Source organism: Anastrepha ludens, chromosome 3 (assembly GCF_028408465.1).
Source record: "Anastrepha ludens isolate Willacy chromosome 3, idAnaLude1.1, whole genome shotgun sequence".
Lineage (NCBI taxonomy): Eukaryota > Metazoa > Arthropoda > Insecta > Diptera > Tephritidae > Anastrepha > Anastrepha ludens.
The window spans coordinates 97,090,416-97,110,113 of NC_071499.1; the positions used below are offsets into that span (position 1 = coordinate 97,090,416).

The following is a 19,698-nucleotide window of genomic DNA, read 5'->3' on the forward strand; positions in this document are numbered from 1 at the left end:
GGCTACCGTCGTAGTTTTCTTTCGGCTGGTTTTTAAAAATGTGAATGCGAGTTGACGCGAGAGATGAACTTCTGTAAAATGCAGACCAAAACTGATTTTGCTTACCACCATTTTAATCTTTTTTTTAGCTTCTTCTAGAGTTTGAAAAGCTGGTAAGTTTTCCCATATATAAAAGGTGATTTTGCTATAGGAAAGTTTTTCAAAAAAACACGTGAAATTCAGAAAAATGCACGAAATTTTTATTTAAATCGTTAGTACAGTCCATATAATTTAACGTTTGAAGATTATTTCATGCAAATGTTGACCGCGACTGCGCTTCAAATGGTCCATCCGCTTAGTCCAATTTTGGCATACTCTTTCCAATGTTGCGGCCGGTATCTCACATATAAATGCTTTAATGTTGCCTTCCAATGCGTTAATTGAAGCAGGGTTGTCTGAATAGACATGAGCTTTAACATAGCCCCACAAAAACTAATCTAAAGGCGTTATATTGCACGATCTGGGTGGTCAATTGACAGGTCCCGGACGTGAAATAAAATGTTCACCGAACTCGCCTCTCAACAAATCCATTATTACGCGTGCTGTGTGGCATGTGGCACCGTCTTGCTGAAACCACATGTCATGCAAGTCAAGCTCTTGCATTTTGGGCAAAAAAAAGTTGGATATCATTTCACGGTAGCGCTCACCATTCACAGTTACGTTACGATTCGCAGCATCTTTGAAGAAGTACGGTCCAAAGATACCTCTAGCCCATAAACCGCACCAAACTGTGACCTTTTCTGGATACATTGGTAGCTCTTGCAATTCTTCTGGCTGATTTTCACTCCAGAACCGACAATTCTGCTTATTTACGTACCCATTGATACAAAAATGAGCTTCGTCGCTAAACACAATTTTTCGATAAAAAAGTGGATCTTCGGCCAACTTTCCAAGAGCCCATTCACCAAAAATTCTGCGTTGCGGTAGGTCGTTCGCCTTCAATTCTTGCAACAGCTGTATTTTGAAAGGCTTCACACCTAATAGCTAAAAAATCACCGTTGGACTTCTTTCTTTGGGGTTATTTGAAAGAAAAGGTATACGTCGATAAGCCAGCAACAATTCAAGAGCTAAAGGAAATTTGGACCATCGGATGGAGGTGTGCCGCCGTGGCCGCGGCGGCCATCTGGCCGATATTTTGTTCCATACGTAATTGAACCATACCAATATTATCATAATATCCCCCCAACGTAACCAGGGACCGATATAACTTTTATTGTTCTTAGTATGTTTATTAAGACATTTCTGATTGAGGTATCAGCAGTATCAAGAAGTCAATTGCAAATATTTTTTGCTTTTTTTGTTTTCCATTACCACAACGAAGAGCTAAAGTCTCCAAGCCAACGTTAAAGTGAAGTAAGCATAGAATTGGTAGTAATCAACCAATTATAATAGACTAATGCACTAAATGCAAAATATTGCTATGCCCCACTGGTTAAAACCACCAGCTGGCTCAAAATTAGCACTTCAACTTGCAACAATGCGGCAATATTGAACGCATTGATAAAGTACTTGTCGCTGGAGCTCAAGTCTATTTTTAAAAGAATCCAGGCAAAAAAATACATACAACATACGATAGCGAGGCGTTGGTGGTAGCTTTTATGAGTCGCAAGGACACCCATCAGGGCGCAATAGCAACATACGCGTGTCCATATTTAACGTGCTGTGGCACTTTGAAAACTAGTGAACTTGTGTTTATTTTTTTTTTCCGTTTTTTCTTCAGAAACAAGTGATGAAAAAAATGAAGATTATTGTATTGTTCTAATGCATTTGTTCAAAAAAGGATAAGTGCATTAAAAAGATAATTTACAATTTGCTATATTTTTTCGCTTTATACTAATTTCGTACAATAGTAAATTTATTGGTAAAGATCCTGTATATTTTTTTTGTGTGTTTGGTAGGCGGCCGCCGTAGCCAAACGGATTGCTGCGTGACTATAATTCGGAATTCAGAGTTCGTTGGTTGGAATCTCGGTGAAACGCCAAAATGAAGAATATGTTTTTTGTAGTAGCGGTCGCCCCTCGACAGGCAATTGCAAACCTCCGAGTGTATTTCTGCCTTGAAAAAGCTCCTCATAAAAATATTGCAGTTCGGAATCGGCTTGAAACTGTAGGTCCCTCTATTTGTGGAACAACATCCAGACGCGCACCACAAATAGGGTGGAAGAGCGCGGCCAAACGCCCAAAAAGGGAGTAAGCGGCAATTATACATATATATGGTATCTTCGAAATTAAAATGAATGCACAAAAAAGGCGTAATTAAAATGTTGTAGTGTTGGTTGATATTTAATGTCTTTATTATTTCTTTCTTAAATGCAACTCTATAAATAAATTTGTTCAGACTTTCTCATCTATACCATATTAATTTAGCTCCTTTATTTGCTTTCGCCCTGTACAGCTTCGATGTAGAAAATGGCCAAGGCGCTAGATCTCCGCTTGAAGGCGGCTCACCAAGTGCTGGTTTGGTACTACAAAATCTTCCACAACGTCGCGAATCGTTCTTATATCGTTCGGATTCGGACTTTGAAATGTCCCCGAAGTCGATGTCTAGAAACTCAAGCATAGCAAGCGAAAGGTAAGAAAAGATTTATTTTTGCTCTTTACATGCACACTTGTCATTACAAAAATAACAATAACATTCAAATCATTTTATTTTTAAATTCTTTAAAGAAATGCAATTATATTTATTTTACCTCACTTTAAACACTTTCACAATTCCAAGCCTACATACACATGACGATAACTAAAAAATACTTGGCTCATTATTTTTAATTACTTTAATCTCGTACTCGTATAATGTTATTACAACTGCATAATTTTTATATCAAATCTTTATTTACATATTAGGTGTATATACATACATACTTAAGTGCATTTGTAATTATAATTCCATGTTTATTTAGTTGTAATTTGTATTAAATTTGAGTTAAAATATTTTTGTTAATTACCATAATTTTTTTTATTGTTAAGCGGTTTTCCAATCCCATCACCTACCTTTTTATACCTGGATATTTATTTACAATTAAAATTGTTCATTACTTTGCTATTACAATTTCCATTATCTTTAAGCAGCTTATGAAATACCGTTAAGCATACCTCTGGTGGCAGCAGTCGTCCCATCGCATATTTCTGTTTTGTTTTTCTTAGAATGAAACTACATCATTTATGTGTATATATACCATTACTGTGAAATTCATTACTGCATTTTACTGCTACTGTACTTTTCCTACTTTCTCTTTTGTGATTTTTGGCTTGCACTAACTTCTCAATTTCTGCATTTCCCATCCCTTTTATATTGTAGCTTCACTGCTTTTGCAATTTCAGATGGATTTCATTTCTGTGCCATTTTTTATTGCTCTGATTTTCTTTTATTTAATTATTTTAGTTTATTATTATATGATTTTTCATCTACATCGCTACGACTAGTGGTCCGTTTCCCAAATCTTTGCGATTTGGTGAATAAAACCCAGAAATACAGTTTTGATTGCTCAGCGTAAGAGTTACTCTCGAAGCACGGAGTTCAAACACATATACTAAGCCCGATAAAAATTAAAAAATACTATTATTGGTCAAAAATTATACTCTAAAAAATCTGAAATACAGCCGACGAAAGCATGTACATTATGCAGTATTCTTAAGTAGCACTAGAGCCCCGTTTTGATACCATAATGTAGACCACTACCCGAGAAAAATTACAAAACTTAAAAGAAGAAAACCAATCTACAGCCATCCAGTTCTGTTGATGTAGTGGAGAATAGAAAAGGGATCTAGGCTGGAGGAACCTCAAGGGCCTAGCGGCCAGACCCGCACATTAATGCCAAAGTTAAATTTAATTTATATTTATTATCAATAATTCTGGGAAGGAAGTGGAAATAAATGGCTTTACTAAAACAAACCAAGCTCGCGATTGCTGAACAGTGGGCATTCAATCTCATCATTGTTTCACATTGTATGTATATTAGGGCGGGTCGATTTAAAAATGGCTCATTGCTCTGTGAAAATCGTATTCTAGGGATCAAAATATGAAACTTTGCCGAAGGAACCATACCTCTAAAACGAATTCTGATGTCCCCCAATTTGGGTCGAACGAAAAATCCCACTTTGACCTATTTAGAGTGCTCCAATCGAGTCCAAATGTATGACCGACCCCCACTAACTTTGGACGGCCGATCCACCCATACCAGTGGCACACCCACTAGAACTACCCTGGGGGATTCCCCATACAATCATTTCAAAATATCATCATTTTTGGCCTTTACATGAGAAAAGAAACTAAAAAGTTCGATCCAAATTGGGGGACATCAGAACTCGTTTTAGAGGTATGGTTCCTTCGACAAAGTTTCTTATTTTGATCCCTAGAATATGACTTTCACAGAGCAATGGGCGATTTTTTTGCCTCCCCACAAAAGACACTAAAAGTTCGACCAAAATTGGGGGACATTAGAATTCGTTTTAGAGGTGTAGTTCCTTCGGCAAAGTTTCTTATTTTGATCCCTAGAATATGATTTTCACAGAGCAATGGGCGATTTTTTTGCCTCTCCACAAAAGACACTAAAAGTTCGACCCAAATTGGGGGACATCAGAATTCGTTTCAGAGGTGTAGTTCCTTCGGCAAAGTTTCTTCTTTTAATCCCTAGAATATGATTTTCACAGAGCAATGGGCGATTTTTTTGCCTCCCCACAAATCGACCCGCCCTAATGTATATGGTATACCATTCTTGAATTTCTTTATTCGCAATCTAAAAAATAGATATTTAAAATATAATGATGTACTTCTTGATTTTCAAAAACTTTTTTCCAATAATACCTCGAATCTTGACGAGAATACTTTACTAAATTACAAAACATTTCATATTGATTTGGAAGGAGAATTGAGGAAGTTCAAATGTAATTAAACATTAATAATGAAAAAAATTAGAATATGAAGAGACAAAAACAAATTTCTGACCGAAAAGATACACTGCATATATATACATTCATACAGTGAGCGTCAAGAGGAAGTGTACACCATACATTGATAAAATCTGACTATTTATTTATTTCTTTTTTATTTAATTTTTTTATTTATAAAATCATAGTTCATACCACCACAAAAACCATATAAAGAGTGCTCGGAATTTTTTTTTATATGAAGGGAAAATACCCTACCCGTCAACAGGAAAAATTGTTAAAATCAGCGTAAAAGTAGGAAATTTTGATGAAAATTCACCAAATTTTTATAATACTTTTGTACAAAGTTCGAAACTTGTTTTAGAGGTGTTTTTTTTTTGTAGTATGAGCTATACTTTTGTAAAAAGGAGGTTGTCTGTAAAGTCGGTTTACTGACGATAGTTTAACGTGACAACGTCATAAGAAAATACCGATGTAATGGTTGCAATTTTCGAAAACAAAATTTTAATTTTATTAGTTTGATAGATATTTTGTATGGATATAGAGGGAAATGGAATCGCAATGGAATAGGTCAACACATTTACACAAACGTCAAAAATTACGAAACATTTATCAAATTCATGAAAAATATGTTCAATTTCGATTGTGCATCAGACGTTAATAAGTCAACAACACTAAGAGGCAACATCATCGATTTGCCTTTTTCAAGACACTTTACACTCGAAACACTCCCTTTCATTTCCTACTTTTTCTATCATCGTCCTATTCTCAACAGAGATGCACACAGGAAGAAGGCATATGCAAATACAAGTATGTGAATTTATATACAAATGCGCATATACATACATATATATGCTCACTCAAGTAGGACAGAGCCAGATGTCGAACGTTGCCGAACGCGGGGGCCGATTGTGCTCTTTGTCGTTCGTTCCGCGCTGTCGATTGCAGTTCAAGCAAGGTAACGACACATGAGCAAGATAACGGCGAATGAGCAAGATAACGACGATTGAGCAAGATAACGACACATTTTTTCGTGCGTGCAGCCGGCTAAATCGAATTATAAGACGTTATCACGTCAAAAATAATTGAAATTGAAAACTAAATATGTTAAATAAAAATCAGAACTTGCCATTATCTTCCAATAAAAACTTGGGAGATTGAAAGAAAAAATTTAAGAGAATAGACTACAATTTCAAGAACCTTTAAACTATCTTAAATCACTATGCCAATCATAAATCCTTCTTTAGAAAGTATTAACAAAGTTATAGGATGCCTTAAGAAACCAAACTTATATCAATATATCTAAACGCAAAACAGAGTTGAGCTATAATACATTAAAGAAATATTACACAGATACATATACATACATACAAAATACATAAATATTTTATCTCACAATGTTATCCTGCCAAAAGTTAAGCTTGAGGCCAAAAATACCAAGGCAAATATGCCTGTTGACACTAAGTTTCAACTTGCGATCTACATTTTGTGAATAAATAATTAAATATTTGTTGTCATACACAAATACAAAATACAACAAAGCAACTAATGGCAGGCAAAGTAGCTTTTAATTTTCAATTACCATCGATAGAAGAGAATTTTTTAGACAATCACTTTTCTTAGAATATAATTAAATTATTGGCAGAAACAATTCTTTTGACGACTGTGGAAAAAAATTTTACCTAAAAGCAAATTGAGAATACTTAGCCCTAATTAACACTAATCAAATGAGAGAGAGTGTATTTAAGAAGTTTGATGTCGCATGAGCGATCAAAGGAGGCAGCATATCTTTATATGTAGACGCAATTTCCCACTGTGGAAAGAATTGTAGAAAAATTTGTTGAAAACAAGCGCCGGATCGAAATCAACTTATAGTTTTGTTTTTATTTCTTACAACTAAATGTCTTTATTTGTTTCATTATAATTTGGACTTAATTTTTTTAGTGTTTTACAATTATTTTTTTAAGAACATTGAAAGGATTTTAAAATAAGTTGATAGGGCTTCGTAACGATAAACAGCCGGAAACAAGGCATCTTTGCCGTTGCTACTTTTTATTTATGAAGTCCTTCGAATAATTATCCGTCGAATAACTAAAAGTAACGCCACCGTATTCTTTTCCGGAAAGCAGATTTAAAAGTTTCCAAAAAATCAGTGACAATTTTCTTCCAAATTTCTAATGCGTTTATATAAATTCATCACCCCTTGAAACTATATTTGGCTTCTTGATCTATCTAAGTTTTCGGTCGATTTCTATATTATATTAGGTCTGAAAATATAAAGGAATAGTTATTAGTAACGCACTCTTCCCATATTTATTGTAACATATTCACATAGTGAGCTGGCACATACTTAAACTCGTACATGACTATGTATGTTTATGCTTATATTTGAAATTTGCAAATTGCAATCAATAAAACACACATACAAGTACGAAACCGATTAAACAAATGGTAGTGCGGTTTTGTAGAGTTCATATCTCACGAGTACTTGTTTGTAAGGCCAAATGTCCAAACGTGTGTAAATAATGTATCCGTAAGTTAATGTTAAATGCAAATATGCAGTTGCAACATAAAGTCTGGCAGGTTTACAAGAGATCTTAGGAGACCACATTACAATCCACTTGCAAATTAAACTGATTTAAAGTGAATCGGAAGCATGCAAACACTAAGTGCATTATTCGAGTGGCAAAACATATATATGTATATTACTTGCATACATATGTGTATGCTTATACCTCCATACATTCATATGTATGTAAATTTATATTTTATACAAGTCATATCCAATGTGCGTTGGTTAAAATTGTTTATTGCTGTTTTAAAATTATTTTTAACACATGGTACATATCAAAACGGAAGAGAACCGAAACTGAGGCTGAGTAGAAAGCAAAATTACGCTTTTTTCTTTTTGTGAATTGATTTTAATTTACCAAGAAAATGAATCGAATAGTTTTGGAAGAGTGGAGGAGTGGAAAATCCTGCGAGTCGGCACTGCAAAACCTTGTTGCTAGAGTAGAGCTGGCCATCGACAGGAGGGACTACGCTGTGGGCATCTTTTTAGACATAGAAGGGGCGTTTGATAATGCCACTTTTGAAAGTATGTGTAACTCTGCTAGTAGGCACGGCGTAGACCGGGTGCTAGTAAATTGGATTCGTTCGATGCTGGCCCAAAGAATAGTTTCGGTGCGAGCAGAGGAAGATCTGCTGGTGTCATCTGGGGTTAATAGAGGCTCCCCCCAAGGCGGTGTGCTGTCTCCATTGCTCTGGTGCATGGTAATCGATCCTCTACTCACCACCTTAAACGATTCGGGAGTCTACGCACAAGCATATGCGGACGATGTTGCTTGTTTGGTAACAGTCCCTTCGCTTATGAACATCTGCAGGAAAGTGCAGAAAACTCTGGATCGGATTGACACTTGGTGCTGTGCGAATGGGCTATCGGCAAATCTCGCCAAGACTGGTATTGTCCTCTTTACCAGAAGGAGGAAGCTTGATGGACTTGTTCTGCCAAAGCTAAAAGGAGTCACAATCCAGCTATCCAAGGAAATTAAATATCTTGGAGTAATCCTCGATAGTAAGCTCCTATGGAAATCACACATTGAAACAAAGGCATCCAAAGCACTGACAGCTTTCTGGCAGTGCAAAGGTGTCTTTGAGAAAACGTGGGGTCTCTCTCCTAGCAAGGTCCTATGGATCTACACGGCTATGATAAGACCCATTATCACCTATGCATCAGTGGTCTGGATGAGTAGACTCTCTCTAGTGAGAGTCAGGAGGACCTTATCGAGACTACAACGCACTGTGACCATCTGTTGCACCGAAGCTTTTCCGATTACTTCAGGCCCGGCACTAGATGCTCTAATTGGTTTACCACCACTTGATGCTTTCATCCAAGGAGAGGCCTTGAAAGCCATCTGCAGACTGAAACACAGTGGGAACTGGTGCGGCCCTTGTCCGGCATTGGAGCACAGAGAAGGCATGGACATCGATCCAACGATTCTCTACATGCCCCTTGACTCCATGCCATCAAGAGTCGTACTTGAAAAGATATACAGCGTAGTGCTACCATAGGCTCAGTTGTGGGGAGACTTAGAAAATGAGCCCGGCAAACACTGTTTTCGCATTTTTACGGATGGCTCCAGGACCGAGCATGGCTCCGGCTCTGAGGTCTACGTGGAATCCAGAGGGACAAAACTGCACTTTGCTCTTGGAATGCATGTATCTGTATTTTAAGCGGAGGTGTATGCAGTTCAAGAAGCGATGAACTTTGTTGTGGAAAAACGATGGAGAGGCAGATCTATATATGTCTGCAGCGACAGCCAAGCTGCGCTTATGGCCTTAGACAGCCCTCCTACCACATCAGGGGTAGTGAAGTCCTGTAAATCCAGGCTGAACTATGTCGGTAGACATAATAGCCTGATGCTAACATGGTTCCCGGGACACGTGGGTATCGCGGGTAACGAGACCTCTGACTCCTTAGCTAAGATGGGAGTGGAAAAACGGGCCAAAGAAGTTGGCCTCAGAGCCCGTTTTTCCACTCCCTTCTTCGCCCATCACAGCCACGGTTAGCTAATGGGTAACTACCACCCACAAGCGATCTTGACAGGTTGAGAGAGGCTGCAGATGGACAAAACTGATGTCACCTGTCATGTCCGATCGACTGTGCAAACCCTTCTGTCATTAAGCAGAGGGGAGTGCAGGCGGCCGGTTGGACTGATGACGGGCCACTTTCTGTGGGCAAAGCACATGGAAATGTTGGGCATCTCAGACAGTGTACTCTGCCCAGTTTGTGAAGAGGAGGATGAGACGGCGGACCACTTCCTGTGTGTCTGCCCCGCCTTCGCTTGAATCAGGTTTGAGGTCTTTGGCACTGATGTGTTAAGAAGCGACCATCTTGGCTCCTTGGCACCACATGATCTACTCAGATTTCTTCGGAGATCGGGTAGATTTAAAGAAAATTAAAAGGGAATCCAAGTGTAGTACAATGGACTCAATTAATGTCTGAGTGCTGCACTTGCTAGTTGTCCCGACAAAAAAGAAAAAAAAAAATAGTTTTGGAGATTATCGCGTGCAAACAATCTTCACAAATCTTTGAAGGCAAATTATATCCACTCCCCAAGGCACATTGAACAGGCAGGAGCAGTAAACTAAAAACAACAAAAGTAATGCTCATATCTTATACGAGCCTTGTTCGCCGTGGTATAACTTTTGGGCAAATTTAAATCTATTATTTTTGCGTATAATTTTTGCGCAAATGGTTTAAAACTGTTTTTTGGTCGATCTTTAGCTGCTGGGCGATGCTATGGCTACTAGTATGCCGGTCAATTTCGCCCCAAGTTTTCATGTAATTACCTGTTACAGTATCAGCACAATAAGTAAAATGTACTGATTTATCTCTTTGTTGACTTCAGTTGTTAACACCCTGTAACTCACAACTTAAAAGAACAAACAAATTTTTTAGGGTTAAATGGCACCTTGACAACGACCATAAACTTTGAATTATTTGATCGCAGCCATCTACCGAGAAAATAATGGATTTATTTTCCCCAAACTAAGATATGTCACACAAAACTATCGCAACACTACACATGATTTGATGATCTTGTCAAATATCTTTGAGGGTTCCATCAACCGGTCTTTATTGCTTTTCGCTTGACCATGGTGCCCTCGCCCCAGCAACAGATTAGAATCTTAACTTTATCGCCATTCCTGGTGATATAACATTTTGCGTATTCATTGATATCCAAATCATTCATTCAATACTGTTGTGAAAGGTTTTTCTTCATAGAAATTACATTGGAGGAATATTTCGGTGTTTTTGGTTTGTTTAATTATTATTAACGATATGAAGAAAAGACAAGGAGAAGGAATAGCTAATTTAATTGCGCAATTGGCTGCTAATATCATTTACTTACTACAATTGGATTAAATCCGTAAACGACGTTTACTGAAGTTTCAAAAAATTATAGCAGCAATACGCATTCGAAATTCGATATTACATTTTATAATGAGTAATAAGAAGACACACCTTTATGGACATAAGCTTTTTTCTGTTATATGAATGCATAGTTAATAATACTCAATACACATTTTATTAGAATTATGTCTACAAACCTGATTTTTTTTCTTTTTGCCGGCATCCATTTTATTTAGTTTTTACTTTGAAGTTTTTCTTCACACGCGTAAAAATAATTATCTACTACACAGAAGACCCAGGGTTGTAAGTCAAAAAGTATGGTTATTTCCTAGGATTATTTTGTAATCCCAGATTTTGGGAGGAAAATTTTGTATTGGAAATCTCGCTTTTTAATTACGGATTGGGAGTTAAGCACGATAAAATAGATCTACTTATATGTGAACGTATTATAAGTGTGGCTCCGCAACATGAATTCTCAATTTGAACTAATGTGTGCCATAAATACAATTTTTCAAATTACCATGTGGGCAAAAAGTAAGGTGAATTTGGTTGTAAAATGAAAAATCTTTATTTATTCTTGTAAATCAATTTCATCCCCTTCAAAATAATCTCCTCTCGATGAAATACACTTATGCCAACGATTTTTCCAATCCACGAAACATGCCAAATAGTCCATTTCCGGTATAGCCATCAGCACCTTCTTCGATTCAGCTTTTATCTCCTCAATCGACTCGAAACGCGTTCCCCGGAGTGGTCTCTTGAGTTTTGGGAATAGCCAGAAGTCACACGGAGCCAAATCAGGCGAATACGGTGGTTGCGGAACGATATGCGTGGAATTGTTGGCGAAATGGTCACGAAGAACGAGTGCAGTGTGAGACGGTGCATTCTCGTGATGCAAAAACCAAGAGTTCTTGGCCCATAATTCTGGTCTTTTTAGACGAATTGCTTCACGTAAACGACGCATAACGCTCAAATAATATTCCTTATTAACAGTTTGGCCAGGTGGAAGGAATTCATAGTGCACCACACCAAGAAAATCGAAAAAAACTGTCATCATGAACTTTATTTTTGAACGACTTTGACGTGCTCTTTTCGGTCTGGCCTCGCCCTTAGCACGATATTCGCTTGATTGGTCGGTTGTTTCAGGGTCGTAAGCATAAATCCAAGTCTCATCTCCCGTAATAATGCATTTGAGCTTGTTCTGATAGTCTGAAAGCATTGTTTCACACACATCAACACGACGACTTTTTTCAAAGAATTTGAGAGTTTTCGGTACCAAACGAGATTTGACTTTTCGTAGGCCCAAATGGTCTTTCAAAATGGTTTTCACAGATCCTTCTGATATTCCGATCATATCAATAAGGTCTTTAAAAGTCAATCGACGATTTTTGAGCACTAACTCCTTCACTTTATTGACGTGTTGGTCATCTGTTGACGTCAATGGTCGTCCGGAGCGCTCCGAATCACCAAATGCCTTCTGCAACATGCTAAACGTTTCCGCAGCCGAAATTTCATTCCGCAAACAAAATTTGATGGCACTTCTCTGCTCAATCAAATCAGACATTGTAAAAATCGAAAAATGAACTCTTGGTGGTTTGGTAAACACAAACGTAAATATATTACTGATATTGACATTCACATGAAAGTTGGCCCAGATGTTATTAACAGTGCTGCCAACTCATGAAAAAAATAACTAGAGCGAAATTTTAGTCCCGCGAAGTTTGAATATAAATAAATTCACCTTACTTTTTGCCCACAGACTCGACATGGTCTCTCTTTGCATGTAAAGATTTAGCAGAGGTATGATTTTTCTATAGGTATACGTAAATAGGTTAGTCCAAGTTAGATTATGGTGGTTGCCACTCTACATAGCAATTTCTCTCAGATCAAGAGGAATCTTGCATTTTGTGGTCCACTTAATTTTATCGTTATTATTTCCTTTCGGAAGCGTTTCTTATAATTCAATCATATTGTTCAATTAAAGTTCACCCCCCTTAATACTCACACATCGAGCTTCTTTACTTATGAAGATTCTTTCAACAGCCTACATACATATTTGCTTAATTGTACACAGATGTATATTTACAGCAGCTAGTATTATGTAAATTAATGATTACTACAGTAATTTATTTAAAACAAATATTTTTTTATGGAGCAAGCTCCGTCTTTATTTCACAACTCTCAAATTTGAATTGCTCTTTACAAAATTTCTTAAAGCTAACTTAGCCCATGCATTCTCTCATTCACCTGTTATGCAGCGTGATAATATTCGCGGAATTTCGCTTGTTGCCGTTCACACGGTTTATTGCAGACATAGCGTCCGCGAAAATATCGAGCAACGGAAATGCGTGTAGTGGATAAACTTTCAGCATAAGTAGCGTGAACTTGTACTAGTATATTCCTACATCTTTACAGTTAAATGTTTCTCCTGACTATACTTTGTAGGGCAATTAGAATCCATTGTGGGCTTTATGGATTTTGCATTCTTATGTGATCTCTTTGTACGATTTTGGCGCGCAATCATTTTCATTTAATAAAAACATAATTGTATATTTCTAAGAATGTGTAAGTGAATGACCAGAAAGAGTGTGTACATTGTTTTCTTATATGCGTCGCTCACTAAAGATTTCTTGGCAATGATAGATAAGCTTTCACAGACGCATACTCATACATATGATATATCCTTAATTTCCCCCTCTTCTACGCTTGCTACTTCTCCTTTTTGTTGCTGCATATTATTCTGAATCGAGTCTAGAACGATGGCAAATGTTAACGACACAGTGGCAAGCCAAATGACCTCAACCTAAACGTCAACGCCAATCTCACATGTTCGTGACTGCTAGGAACAGAATACCAGCGCCATCATTTGTGATTCTGTGTTTGTAATTGTGTTTGCGTTTGCCAGAAGTGCTAACGCTATAAACTGGGCGCCACGCTTTAATGGTACCCACAAAAGCCTTTTCATCGGCCAACACCTGCTTCAGAATATTGGCCTGAGTTCAGACCCCTTTTCCCCTCACATACATTTATGTGCACATATGCATACGTGCATGTCTGTATGTATGCTCCTTCAAACGCTCTCGACTTGACAATTGATGCAGCGACATTTGACACCATTTTTAACCTCATTTCGGTGTTGTTATTGGTATTTGGCACATTCGTGAGTGCCAAGCCACACACACGCCAACTTCTCATCAAAACGTTTCTAGTCTCTGTACATATATGCATGCATTTTCGTATGCTCATCTACATAGCCGTGGATGCATACTCAAGCGTTTTTTAAGCAGATTTGCGACAAGTATTCTGCTAGTGTTAGTAAAAATAAACACCCGCTTTTAGAGCACAAACACACACTCATTTTGCTCAACACATATGTACCTACATAAATATGGAAATAAATTCGTATACGAATATAGATTGGTACTTATATTTTCATCGCCACAGTAGCCCACTTGCCTTCTGTGTCCTTTTTTACATCGTTTGTTACTACCACACTACCATCAAATTGAAAATCAGTTATCCTTCTTGAGAGTTTGTATATCTAACAAAATTACATTATTTTTCTATAATATTACACAAAAGTTCTTCGTTCGCCGCCACAAGTCTTTGAAGTTACTTAGAAGCACCCGACGGGTTTCTTTTACAAACACAGACTTAAAATGCCGTCGCTCGAAAAATACTTTGCTCGAGCCAGAATTCTATCGAACGCATTGTAAGGAAGCATCAAACCATAAACTGCATCAACCCCAAAAACAAAACTAAGTCAATCTAAAATTAAGGTTTGTCGACTGTAATACACTCATATAACAAATGAAAAGTATTATTTGAGCGTACTTAAGCGTATGAGGGAAAATATTTGTCACAAGAAGAAGCAAAGTACCGACTCGCACACGCGGCTATTTTACCTAACATAATTTTAATACCACTCCCTGAGCTGCGTGTGGTCGAGTGTGACGTTTTGCTATTCCCATCAGCTCAAGTTATGATTCTGCGAAAAACGTTTAGAGGCTATTTAGGCGATGAAGGGAATTCGCATAGGAAGCTGAAAAAAAATTGGAAGAAGCGTTGGAATATGGAAATTAATTAACATGGAGTTTACTAGCCGTGCTTTTCTTACGCCCATGTTTATCTGCGCTTACATCCAGAAACCAAAACTCACATCGACGATTGTCCATAATCCGTAAAATATTTGGACAGTTCAACAAATATCAAAGAAATATATCAATACATCCATAGTGGGAGGAAAATATTCGCATAATTTCAGTCCCTCTTCGAAGGAAAGACATTTGGCCATTTAACAGTTGAAGCCGTAATATCTTCAAAACGATTTCAAGCTCTCTACTTTTCCCCAATACTAAAAAAAAAACTACAAACTCGTGTCTCTCAAATTAGATAGCCGCCATTTAATACAATATTAAAATTCTTGCAAACCCAACACAAACACGCTGTGAAAGATGGGTTTAAAATGAATTTGGGTTATGACATTTGTATGGAATTTAACAAGGGGTTTAGCTGAGACTCCAACAACCGTTTAATTAACATTGCACGTGGCGGAATTCCAGTGGGAAGACGACGTCCTAAAAGACCGCCAAAAAGATGGGAGCAAAGCTGGATATCAACTTCAATAGAAAATTAATATCAAAGAAGAAGAAGCATTAGAAGATTAGTTTAAACACGATTGGCAAACTAGATGAAAGCACCGTAAAAATGTTAATTGTGCTTCCGCGTGTTTTTTAACTTACTTAAGGGGTTATATACCTTGTGATCCGGTGAAATTAGCGAAAGTTGGGTTTTTTTTAAAGATATGTAGCAATAATTTTATTGTATAAAAGTTTTTATTATTGGATATTACAATGTTTAAAGAAAAAAAAGGCTTTGTTTGTGTAAAAATATTTAAAAATGGCGGAGTTATGGCGTTTTCCCCCAAGACCCTTTTTTTGGAAGAGGCTTGCGGTGGACGCGATTCAAGTCCACCAAGTCAACTGAAATCAAAAAATCGAAAAGATTTCATTAGTATAGGGTTATATCTTCTTAGTGAACGATCAATATATTAAATATTTTGATTTTTGTGAAAATAGGAACATGTTTTTAAAAAACTCCACTTCTACAGTCCTAAAATTGGCATTAAAAAATTCATATCTGCAAAATAAAAATTTATACATAAAAAGTTGATCGTTCACTAAGAGGCGACATCAATTACGAACAATTTAAAAAAAAAATTATAAAAATCGGTTGAATACTTTTTTTGCAATCGCGTCCACCGCAAAAGCATTTTTGGAAAAACACGTTTTTGAGATAATCGCGTTTAAAGTTTCAAGCGCCGCATGAGGCCGTACGCTCAGGACGTGACGACGCACAATTTAAAACGCTGTAACTTTCGATCTATTGCTCAGATCTCTATGAAATTTTTGGAAAATGTTCTCAAGGGATTGTACTTTACGATAAAGAAATAAAATTTATTTTGATTTTTTTGAAAAACACAAGGTATATAACCCCTTAAAATGAATATACGAAACTGAAATGTTGTTCGAATGAGTTTTGGTTATTATAATCTGATAGATAATTTCATGATATCCGGCGTATGTATGTCCGCCGTGGCTATGAGGTACGTGGTTCATTGGACTACTTTTTCCAATAAATCTGGACGATGGTGGGTTGAACACTGCAATAAATTGATTGTTAGAAGCGTTGTATAGCAAGTTGAAACCAAATGTCGTCGATGTTTAACTGATTAATTTTTGAAAACAAAAATTCAGTTAACATGGCTCGATAGCGCTTTTCATTCACCGTAACGGCAACACCTACCTCATTTCAAAAGAAATAAGGGCCGATATACTCTATGAACTTCGCGAGCAGATTTTTTGTTTTTACTTTTTTTGGAGTACATTTTCACAATTTGTAAATGTTCCCAAACCTTATTAAACAGAAATGTCCACACAGTTTGCCATTCCCAGCTATCAACCCATAGTTATCGAAATCGATAGTTCTCATGCAGCGAAAGAGTACCCGATCAAAACTTTGGCTTCTCAGATATTGACACTGTGAAAATGAGAGTAAGGTCTAGGCTTTTTAAAATACAAAAAACGGCGCGCACAGACTAAAAATATTGCTAGACATTTGTGTTTGGGTATAAAATCTTTAGTTCGTCATTCAGCAAAAATAGTGTGATGTAGCTCCACTTGCCCTACATGGTCATTTTAATGCGTTTGTTTTGACAAACTGGAATAGGTATGTAAAGGCGTACATATGTATGTACGTCTAAACGTTTGCCTTTTTGAAAGCCCTCTTTGCCTAAAACTGATTAAAGGCATTGAAATTATAAATTTGTTCTATAATAAAAAAACAAGGTTTCGGTCTCTTTCGGAAATTTAAAAAGATCAAATTTGAAAATTATGTAGTCTTGTTATTTTTCTATTTTCATTGCCGAAGCTATGTATTTGCAGAAAAAATACATTATTTTTCTCAAGGATTCTTTCGACTTGATAAATATATGCATGTAATGTAGTGAAAGTAATCTGCTACATCTTTAAAAAAATCCCCATTTTATACGGTGCAGAAGCGTAGAGGAGTATTCTTCGCAAAATTTACAGGCTATGTTTGCATGGGTGACGAGTACTGGCGAAGATGTGTGCGGATCGACTTCGCTCTTATTAAAACCTGATGCTGCAAGCCATTATGCTACACTCGTTTAGTTACATACTTTAAACGCTCATATAATTGGATATATTGAAGAAACGTTCCTCTGTTGCAATTTCGTAATCAACGATCTCAGACACCCCTCAATGAGTTTATATTTTAACCACTTTTGAGGAGCTTCCAACTTATAGTGTAATGTCGCGAACGGCAATGCCTGACGGCGAAAGCGCTTTCCCACTACAATGTAACAACTATCTTCTGCTCCGCTAAATGGCAGCAAGGTTTTTTTACATTTCCCCGTCAGTCGCATCGCATCTGTCGCAGGTGGTGATGTCAACATTAAGATGTCATTAACGAACAAGACAAAAACAAATGGGATGCCTTATCCGAAACCCGTTCGCCCTTAGACAATTGCCCGCTTTCAGTCCCTCTCACTGCTGGACAGATGATTCATACCCTATTAAGTTTTCCCCCGAATAAGTCGTAGTAACTCTTTACAGTAGTCTCAAAGGCTCGGCTTCTCAGTTTAGCTCAACCACGAACGAATATTTTTTGCACCCAGAGAATATTTAACCGAAGTCAGTATTGCGAGCCGATTTGAACCGTGTGCAACAAACTAATTCCAAAAAGTTTCCACCTCGTGGACTCTGGTGCATAGAACCTTGCTTTACTAAAAACAAAGTGGTATTTTGTAATGGCATATAATACGAGTATTATAGGTATATTTCATTGAGAAAATAATGAACGAGAAGAGCACACAGATTTTAAAAGCCAAATAGATTCAACCAAGTTTTCCATTGTATGTACATATATATGTGTGTAAATATATATGTATGATTGTAGTATGTATGTATACATTTTCATAATAACGCAACACTCAATCGTATTGTAAAAGAATGGGTTAATTAATACCTAATGAATACAGATGTAACAACAAGAATGAAGAAAAGAACCGCACACAAACACTCATGCTCTCACTCGAGCGTCAACACAATCAATGTCGATGGCTCTGTGTGCGTACGTAAAAGTATATTACTATACACTGCAAACCATAAACTATAATAAAAATTAAATAAAATTGTGTGACAAAATATAAGCCGCATTAAAAAAAGTACTTCTATTATATGAACGAACGGACAGACAAATTGAACAATGGGAAAAATATGAAATTAATTATTCGAGATCAGATGCGAATTCAGTCGGCCTCAGGTGCGCGTATACGTAAAGACAAACGCACGCTGGCAACATGAATAATAAATGTGACGTTAATTAAAAATAATGCAAGGGAGTATTCGGTGAGTAGAAAAACAAAAGCTGTGAGAATTTTGCAGATTCTTTGGCAAATCTGTAAATATCCTCCAGTTTTAGTGACCGAATATTACTCATTCTCATGACATCGAAACCTAAAACTCGTAGCCGTGCTCTAACAAAGGCAGGGCACTCACAGAGAAAGTGCTCAGTTTTATCCGCCTCCTCCTAGCTCGATAGGCACATTGGGTCCTCAATTATTCCAATGGTGGCCATATGCTAACCCCATGGGTTGTGTCCTGTAATGATACCGACCATCAACCTTTCTTTCTTTCCTTCTAAGTTTTAATAGAAAGTTTCACAGTTTTCTGTTCGGGCTTGTCACAAAACACATTGCAGTTCTGCACCGTTCTAGACCGGACCATCGCTCTTTGTGTAGATTGCCTACATAATCGCTGATCCAATTCATGATTCCTGCGGAACGGATTCCGATTACTGGCTCTGGCCCTTGTGGGGAAACCGCTGATCCACGGCTGGTCAATTCATCGGCAATTTCATTCCTGTTTTGTCTTGCGACAGAATTAAGCTTCTTCTTACATTCTTGAACAATCTTTGAGGTTTGTTTCGCGTTCTCCACAATCATCGTGAGAGACAAGGGAAGCTTTAACGGAGACTGGGAACTAGGGCTTTTCGGCTCCCAGCTTTGAAAAATTGCTGCTCCCCGTATCCCATCTAAAGGGGTTTCCAATAGCAGGTGTTATCTATCGCTATCGAGAGATGATTAATGATTTTTTATGGCCGAAATTGGATGGTATTGATCTGTACAACGTTTATTTTCAACAAGACGGCGCTACATGCCACACAAGCAACGAAACCATTGATCTATACGGGAAAGTTTCCGGTTTATCTCTGGAAGTGATTTAACACCTTGTGACTTTTTTCTTTGGGGCCACGTGGAAGAGAAGGTCTATG

At 37.3% G+C, this 19,698-nt stretch overlaps 1 protein-coding gene across 4 annotated transcripts in view; it reads left to right on the plus strand.

Moving 5' to 3' along the window:
• LOC128858523 (cAMP-specific 3',5'-cyclic phosphodiesterase) overlaps positions 1-19,698 on the plus strand; it is a 118,212-nt gene that overhangs the window by 40,765 nt on the left and 57,749 nt on the right. For all 4 annotated transcript variants that reach the window (XR_008454022.1, XM_054094885.1, XM_054094886.1 and 1 more), the window contains exon 2: positions 2,434-2,610. Coding sequence is in view for 3 of the 4 variants with exons in the window: in XM_054094885.1 (XP_053950860.1) it covers positions 2,434-2,610 (177 nt within the window). In the remaining variant the exon portion in view is untranslated. The remainder of the gene's footprint in view (positions 1-2,433; positions 2,611-19,698) is intronic.